This window comes from Lactuca saligna, chromosome 8 (genome assembly GCF_052625555.1).
Source record: "Lactuca saligna cultivar CGN05327 chromosome 8, ASM5262555v1, whole genome shotgun sequence".
Lineage (NCBI taxonomy): Eukaryota > Viridiplantae > Streptophyta > Magnoliopsida > Asterales > Asteraceae > Lactuca > Lactuca saligna.
This window is the reverse complement of record NC_136424.1, coordinates 91,917,197-91,925,974: the sequence shown is the minus strand read 5'-3', so window position 1 is coordinate 91,925,974 and position 8,778 is coordinate 91,917,197. Positions and strand designations below refer to the sequence as shown.

At 34.6% G+C, this 8,778-nt stretch overlaps 1 protein-coding gene across 1 annotated transcript; it reads right to left on the bottom strand.

The window, feature by feature from the left end:
* Positions 1-454: 454 nt before the first annotated feature.
* On the bottom strand, positions 455-3,048 carry LOC145013080 (GTP-binding protein Obg/CgtA). Its single transcript, XM_078971886.1, has 6 exons — positions 2,928-3,048; positions 2,408-2,732; positions 2,154-2,262; positions 1,880-1,962; positions 1,735-1,797; positions 455-1,656 (listed from the first exon to the last, which is right to left on the bottom strand). Exons 2-6 carry the CDS (start codon positions 2,537-2,539, stop codon positions 553-555), a joined length of 1,491 nt encoding a protein of 496 aa, XP_078828012.1. The 5' UTR covers positions 2,540-2,732; positions 2,928-3,048; the 3' UTR covers positions 455-552.
* Between the last annotated feature and the right edge of the window lie 5,730 nt (positions 3,049-8,778).

Genomic DNA, 8,778 nt, shown 5'->3' with positions numbered 1-8,778 from the left:
AAGCTTTATTACTGAAAAAAAAATTGAAAGAGGATTTGATCAATGGAAAGGTTTTTCCTTTTTTTAACATTTTAACATTATTTTAACTATTATAAAAAATCAAATGTTTTTGTATGTTTATACTTTTTTTTAACATTTTATCATTATAATTTATTAACTTAATTTCGATATAGTTATAAAAACGAAGTATACAATCAATAAATTTGTTTGTTCAACTATACAACCGAAAAAAATATAAAAATTATGACAGATATGTCATCCATAATCTGTCAAGTAAAACCATATGGATTGAAATGCAAATTGTTCTCAGAAGTGGATTTTGAGGGCCATAACTTCACCACACAAGTTTCATATGGTTATTTTCTATGACAGCATAAAGAGGACATTCACTTCTTTTTCTTTTCATATGTGAGAGAACTTAGTTGTTGGGTCACTCAACTTAGTTGCAAATATGTTTAACAACAAAATTAAGCTATGATTCTTGATGACTTGGCATAAGTTAACTCATTATCAGTGACATGTCATGTAACATGACAGGATAGGGCCCACATTCTAGTCAACATCAATCTCATCCAATGTCACTCCACTCAACTCCTCACCACTCACAAGCATCCTAAGCCCATCTTTCAACTCTCCAACACCTTCTTCAAGAACAGCACAAACCGGAAACATCTTCACACCATTCACCCTTCTCCTCAACTCATCATACACTTGATCAGCCCCAATCTCATCAATCTTATTAGCCACAATCAATGCGGGTCGACCCGACAAACCCTCATGATAAAACTCAAGCTCCATTATCAAATCCCTCAATTGCTCCCATGGTGGGACCCCTTTTCTACCATCTAACCCCGCACTTAAGTCAAGAACATAAGCAAGAACCCTAGTCCGTTCTATATGCCTCAAAAAAGCATGCCCGAGTCCACGGTTTTCGTGGGCCCCTTTTATAAGTCCGGGAATATCAGCCACAGTGATTGACAAATCATCGTATGTTAAATTTCCTAAATTAGGTCTCAAAGTTGTGAACGCGTAATGCCCTATTTTCGGTTGGGCTTTTGATAAAGCTCCTAAAAGCGTACTTTTACCCGCGTTTGGCATCCCCACAAGACCCACGTCAGCAATGCTTTTGAGTTCGAGTATTAAAACGGATTCGGACCCGGGCGACCCGTTTGTGTGTGACGGGTTGTTTTCGTTTTCGGTTTCTTGAGAGTCAAAGTTGTTGACTTTTTCATCTTTCTTGGAATTTTTAAAAGGCTTTGAGAGAGAGATATTGCCTAAACCACCAATTCCACCATGAGCAATGATTATGCGTTGACCGGGTTCGGTCAACTCAGCAACGTTGTACTCAATATGTTCTTCTTCTTCTTCTTCTTCTTCTTCTTCTTCTTCTTCTTCAGATCCACCATTGTTGGTAACTCGAGCTTCCCATATGTTGATAGTTTCTTGATTCCAAAAACTGAAGCTTTCTGAATCCTTTGGTTTTACTATCTCAATGGAACTTCCATTGGATTGATGACATGTGGCATGTTGGGTAGACTCGAGGGTATTATCGGGAATCTCCCAAGGGTTCAAAGGTGTAGATTGTACTTTTTGAACTACAGATGGCATCTCACCTTCAACAAGATGAAGTACAGTGCCAACAGGTACTAGAACAACCTGAAAATATTATTATATTTTTTTATTTGTTGAAAAATGTGAAGGGAAAATAATAAAAACATGAAAGTAAATTATGACCTTGTCGTCTCCTCGGCTTCCTATCATGTTTTTTGAAGCTCCATGTCCTCCTTTTTTTGCATTCTGTAAAATATAATAAAATGGTTGACTTCATATTTGGGTGAAAGTGAAAATTAATAAGAAAAATAGGGAAAATTTAACAAACAATGTGATGTTGTAGGCTGCTTAAATCCCATATTGTTGGTGAACATTCTAGTATCACATCTCCACCTCTTCCACCATTGCCACCTACATGACACATTTTAAGATTAGGGTTTATAGCCACGTCAGCATTATTTTACATGTGAACATCCAATCTGGACAATGACATGACCTGAAAACTAGTTAACTTGCTATAAATGGGAAATATTTCAAAGAAAAAATGGAAATTAAATTGCTATTTCTTGTATCATTTGAATACAACCAAATTAATTACTCACCATCAGGTCTGCCACGGCGGTCATGGCGGCTCCGGTGGAAGCTAAAGCAACCATTGCCGCCATCTCCTCCTTTGGCCCACAGCCGGCGACAGTCTATCATTCTACGCTCCTTCAACAGTAGAAAATACAAATTAAAAAAAAGAAAAAGAAAAAAGTGTAGAGAAAGTAATGTGAGGATAGGAAAATGATTATGTAAATGAAGTTGAAAAGCGGTTGTTACACTTGTTCATAAGGAATAGGGGTAAAAGAGGAACCTGTAGGGGTGCAAGCTTTGGTTTTTTGAAAGGGGTATCTGAAAATCTTGAAATCTGGAGAATCCATGGCGATTTTGAGCACTTTTGTAAAGCCTCCAAATAATGAAGAGGGTTCTTGCAACGTGACCACATATTTACTAATTTATGATGCTTCGAGGTGGCATAACATTCGTGTAGGTTACCAATTTAAGCTTTATTGGAGCTCTTGAATGTATATAAGAAAAACTTGATTACTCGATACAAGTTTCACAGCCACTTGTTCACTCAGACAAAACATCGAACACCTGGACTGCAACTCTTAAACATCGAAACTTGGGACAGCATTCTATTCATATAACCAAAATAGGTTATGGGATCACAAAAAAAGATGTGAAAATAATCAAAATACATAATACTAGATATAGCCAATAACAAAAACATGAAGAAAAAAAAATGTACTCGGCAATGATTCATATAATTTCAGTGTCAGTGTACAAGATTATATCTTTTTGATAAAACGATATTAGCAGCGTAAAATTACCTGGAAATCATTTCTATTATAGGAGCGAAATCTGTCAAAACTAGACACCCTCCGATAGAAGCTCGCATCAAAGCAGGCATAAACCCCCGCCTCCGTTGAGACTTGAGAGTTTTTAAAAAGAATTTTGGGACAAAGTTTCATTTAAAACCCCAAACATTTATATATAAACCTTTAGAATCTTCAGATTGCTCTTTGTGATTAAAATTTAATTTGGTCAAATAAATAAAGACTAGTGTGGTTGCATTGTTCCAGTTTTATTAGTCTTATATTTCCATAAAAATTTTCTATAAGTTTGTTATTAGATTGTGATCATTTCTCTAGTTTTGTGAAACATAAGGATAATTTCTATAATTTTGCTTTTGACAGGATAACTTTATGGAAAACATAAAATATTTTTATAATTGTGTACCATTTATGTAAATTTTCTAATAGGCAGACACCATATCCATAGTTTTATGAAACATAGAAATTATTTCTATAAATTTATTATTAGAAAGGGACCATTTCTATAACTATTTAAAATATAAAGACAATTCCTGTAAAAATAATTCTACACAGGTACCTATTTGGTAAATTACATGGACCCTTTTTGTAATTTGTTGTCTATGTAGTATGTAGGACCTCTTCTCTAAATTAGTAAATTTCTATTAAAATAGGGACCATTTTGTAGGTCTGAGTGATCATTTTTGTAGACATTTTTTTTAATAGGAACTGTTTTAATAAATATTCCAACAAATGTAATGAGTTATAGAATATTAGGTCCTTTTACATTTTTTTTCATCAAATTAGCGTATAAGAATATCACTCGTATATACTTTAACAGTTATATTAATTACATATAGTTTTGATCTAAAATAAATTATCTAACATATAAATAGATCAGGCTATAAGGATAGATTGGATGACACTACTAATCTAATAGGACACGTCCTGTTTAGAATTTGTTTATATATTTTCTTTTTCCTAAATCAATTATTAAAAATCTAAAGAAATTGATTGATACAAAACTTATTTTCATTCAAAACAACGAAGGCTCAAGGCAATATAAATCCAGAAATAAATACTTGAGCTCTAGCCTCTAAGTAAAACTAAAATAGGATAAGCTAAAACTAAGGAAATGATATTGATGGAGCAACCATCGATTAAATAATATTCATTTATTCCCCCTTAAGTTGGAGCATGTAAGTCTCGAATGCCCAACTTGCCAATGAAGACGTTATGGTTCATAGTGTCAACATGCATGGGTTTGATTTCTTGAAACTCAACACGTTCATGAACAAAGTAACAATCAATTTGAACGTGTTTGGTACGTTCATGGAAGACATAATTGTTGGTGATGTGTCTAGCAGCTTGGCTGTCACAAAATAAAGATGTATGTCTAGCTGCAGGTACATCTAATTCCTTCAGTAGCCAACATAACCATACGGTTTCACTAACAGAAGTGATCATGGCTCTATATTTTTCCTCTGCTGAAGATCGTGAAACCATAGATTATTTCTTAGTCTTCCACGAGATTGGAGCTCCTCCTGGAAGAAGCAAGTACCCAGTTCGTGAACGCCTAGTATAAGACCATCCTCCTTCTTTTGGAAAGAAAATTCTTTGTCCTAGAGTGGCTTTTAAGTAGCGTAAAATCTGATTTGTTGCATCCATGTGTGTTTGTCTAGGATCAGAAACGAATTGGCTCAATATATTGACCGAATATGCCAAATCAGGTCTAGTTGCTTGAAGATAAATAATCCTTTGAACGAGCCATCGGTATTGATTATCATCCACTTATGGACTATCCTTACTTTTATCAATTTTCAAATTTTGTTCCATTGGAAACTTGCTAGGTCGACAACCTTGCATGTCACTATCCTCTAGGATATCCAAAGTTTATTTCTGCTAACTCGAAACCAAACCACCAGAGGTTCAAGTCACCTCGATGTCAAGGAAGTATTTCAACGGGCCAAGATCTTTGATGCTAAAGTGCACATCTAAGTAGTCTTTTGTTTCATGTATTTTGTAAGCATCATTTCCTACAATCACAACATCATCGACATAAATTAAGGCATCAACATAGCTATTTTGTTGTTTATAGATAAACAACGAATGATTAGCATAAGACTGTCTAAACTTGATTTGCAACAAGGTTGTTGTGAACTTTTGATACCAATTGCGAGAGGCTTGTAGAATTTAGTAAAGCGACTTTCTCAGTCTGGAAACTCTCATCTCGTTCTTTTCAGTAAAACCTTGAGGAATCGTCATGTATACCTCTTCGCTTAACTCCCTATGCAAGAACGCATTGTTCAAGTCAAGTTGATGAATCATCCAGTCTCTTTTAACAACAACTACAAGTAAAGTCCAAATAGTGACAAGTTTTGCTACTGGTGTAAATGTGTCGTGGAAATCCACACCCTCCAATTGTGTGAATTCATTCACTACAAGACATGTCTTGTATCTTTTGATTTCTCCATTTGGTTTGTACTTAATTTTGTAGACCTATTTCAAGTCTATTGCTCATTTCCATTTGGTAGCTTCTCAAGATTCAATGTTTCATTTCTCAAGAGCTTTAATTTCTCTTTACATGGCTTCTCTCCATTTAGGATCCTACACAACCTGGTTAAAATGTTTTGGCTCATCATTTGAGCTAATAGCTACCAAAAACTCTTTGTGTGAATTAGAAACCTTTTCATAAGAAATAAAGTTATCCAATGGGTGTACCATTGAAGGCTCTTGATCGCTTGTGGGTGATGTGTGGTCTACCGAAGGAGGTAAATTATCGACAAAATCATCAACGCACTTCGGTCGTGATCTATTTATTGTCTCCTAAGGTTGTTGATTTGATGTGAGTCCGTGTTAACGTGTAACTCCACATTCTCTTGAGAAGATTCAACAGATCCTATATTTGTATAATTAGTGGCTTCATTTTGATCGTGATCTTTAGAAACCATTTCACTGATGTCATGTTAAAGAACCTGGTCTTCATCTTGAACAACTTCATTCAAGAATTCAACTTCGTTGGTTCCAAACTAATTAGTTTGTAATTCCAGATTGACCAAAAGGAAGACATTTTCAACAAACTTTAAGTCGAATATCTGATGTCATGTTAAAGAACCTAGACGCAATGATTTTCCTATCCCTTAAGTCGAATATCTTATATCCCTTTTTTTTCTTGAGGATATCCAATGAATATGTCCAGTCTCCCCCTGACTTCGAACTTGTCCCCCTTAGTGTCTGTGTTTCAAGTTCGAGCATAAACCAGGCAACCAAAAACCTTCATGTGTTCATAATTTGGTTTTTGTCCAAAGAGTATTTCATATGGGGTTTTTTGGTCAATCACCTTTAACGGCAGCCTGTTTGTAGCGTATGTAGCAGCGAGGACACATTCTCCCCAAAACTTCACTGACAAACCAACCTTAAACTTCAAAGCCCTCGTTATCTCGAGAATATGTATGTGTTTACATTCCACAACCCCATTTTGTTGTGGGGTGTGTGGACATGTGATTTCTAACAAGGTTCATTCCCTTGCATAGAATTATCTCATAGAAGCTGATATGAACTCACCTCCATTGTCTGTTCTTATTCCTTTAATTTTCTTTTTGAATTGAGTTTTCACCACATTGTGAAAGCTAATCAAATACTCACCTGCTTCATTTTTATGTTTAGTAAATAGACCCAAACGCCTCTACTAATGTCATCAATGATAGTAAGGAATAAGCTAGCACCTATAACGGAAGGTGTATGATACTTGCCCCAAACATCAACATGTGACAATTCAAAGCAATCACTTTTTTTTATTGAACTATGAAGAAACAGAAGTCTAGCATGTTTAGCTTTTACACAAAAATCTCAGACTTTGTCTTTTAATTTGCAAGAAAAGCTTTCTAAAAAATCTACTTGGCTAAGTTTTGAACTAGAGGCGTGACCCAACCTCTTATGCCACAACTCAACATCAGCTATTGCCATCATCACCTTCCTTTGCGATGTATCTAAGCTCATTCGGTAAAGACCACACTTGCACTCACCCATACCCATGGTTATAGAATTCGAACTCGGTACGAGTTCGAACTTGGCTAAGCTCATTCGGTAAATAGACCCAAACGGCTCTACTAATGTCATCAATGATAGTGAGGAAAAAGCTAGCACCTATAACGGAAGGTGTATGATACTTGCCCCAAACATCAACATGCGACAATTCAAAGCAATCACTTGTTTTTATTGAACTATGAAGAAACAGAAGTCTAGCATGTTTAGCTTTTACACAAAAATCTCATACTTTGTCTTCTAATTTGCAAGAAAAGCTTTCTAAAAAATATACTTGGATAAGTTTTGAACTAGAGGCGTGACCCAACCTCTTATGCCACAACTCAACAACAGCTATTGTCATCATCACCTTCCTTGGCGATGTATCTAAGCTCATTCGGTAAAGACCACGCTTGCACTCACCTATACCCATGGTTATAAAATTCGAACTCGGTACGTGTTCGGCCGACTACTAATTAGCGAGTACTCGGGAGTAGTCAGGGAGTACTAGGATTCGATAATTCATGTAGAAATATTTTTAGGGAAATTATATATGTCAAAATCATAAGTTGATTAAAATATATAACAATATTAGATACATGTGAATACACAAAAACTGAAAAACACGTAATGGTATCACTTCGTGAATAATTATTGAAGATTGAAGATTGAAGATATATATATATATATATATATATATATATATATATATATATATATATATATATATATATATATAGAGAGAGAGAGAGAGAGAGAGAGTCAAGATCAAATAAGAAGTTTTTTTCTACATATTTTTTTCGCGAAAAAACAAAATGAATCATTAGATGATTCATTTGTAAGATGATTCACAAGAAAAAAATTCTCAAAAAACATCTCGATGATTCATTTATACAATGATTTTGTTGTTATTCACTAAAATTATCATAAAAATGAATTTTTTCTTAATTTACTTAAAAATGAATCATAAAAATGTTTTTTTGGGAATTTTTTCTTGTGAATCATCTTACAAATGAATCATCTAGTGATTCATTTATTTTGTTCATCAAAAAAATATGTAGAAAAAAAACTTCTTACCTTGCTACCAAAAACAATTTCTTTCCGGATCTATATCCTATATATATATATATATATATATATATATATATATATATATATATATATATATATATATATATATAATCACATGTGGGTGTTAAATAATAAATCATTAAGCATATTATACATATTAATCACAGTGTTGGTTAAATTTTACAACATTACTCGCTTCAGTAAGGGTCCTATCGGGAAATACTCGGATTCTGTAACTCGCCTCGGTAAGGGGCCGAATAGGGAGTACTCGGCCGAGTAATCGGTCAACTCAACGAGTTTTACAACATTGCCCATACCAATCAAGTTCCTCAAGCGTAAGTCCTCTATGAGACAAAAAACAGGAAGAAAAGTTACAACACACTATAAATCCGTGGACAGTCGACTAACTAATAGTAAATTGCAATTGAATTTAGGAATGTGGAGAACTTTTTCGAGCTCAATTTCGTTATGCAACATGCAGCTTCCTTTTCCCTCAACGGGAATGAGGTCTCCATTGGGTATAGTGATGGGAGTTTCCTAAGAGTTGTTATTTTTATTATGGAGCAATTCCTATTTATGTGTTATATGCTCGGTAGCACCTAAGTCAACACCCAAGCATCATCAAGTTCTACTTTACCTGCCATGTTGACTGTTGGGGTAGTCTTGTCATTTGACCCGTCCTTAGCGAAGTGCTTGACTAATTTTTGAGATTGGTCATTAAACCTGGTATAAGACTCAATGTAGAATCAACATAAGTTTCCTTTGTATTTTTCTT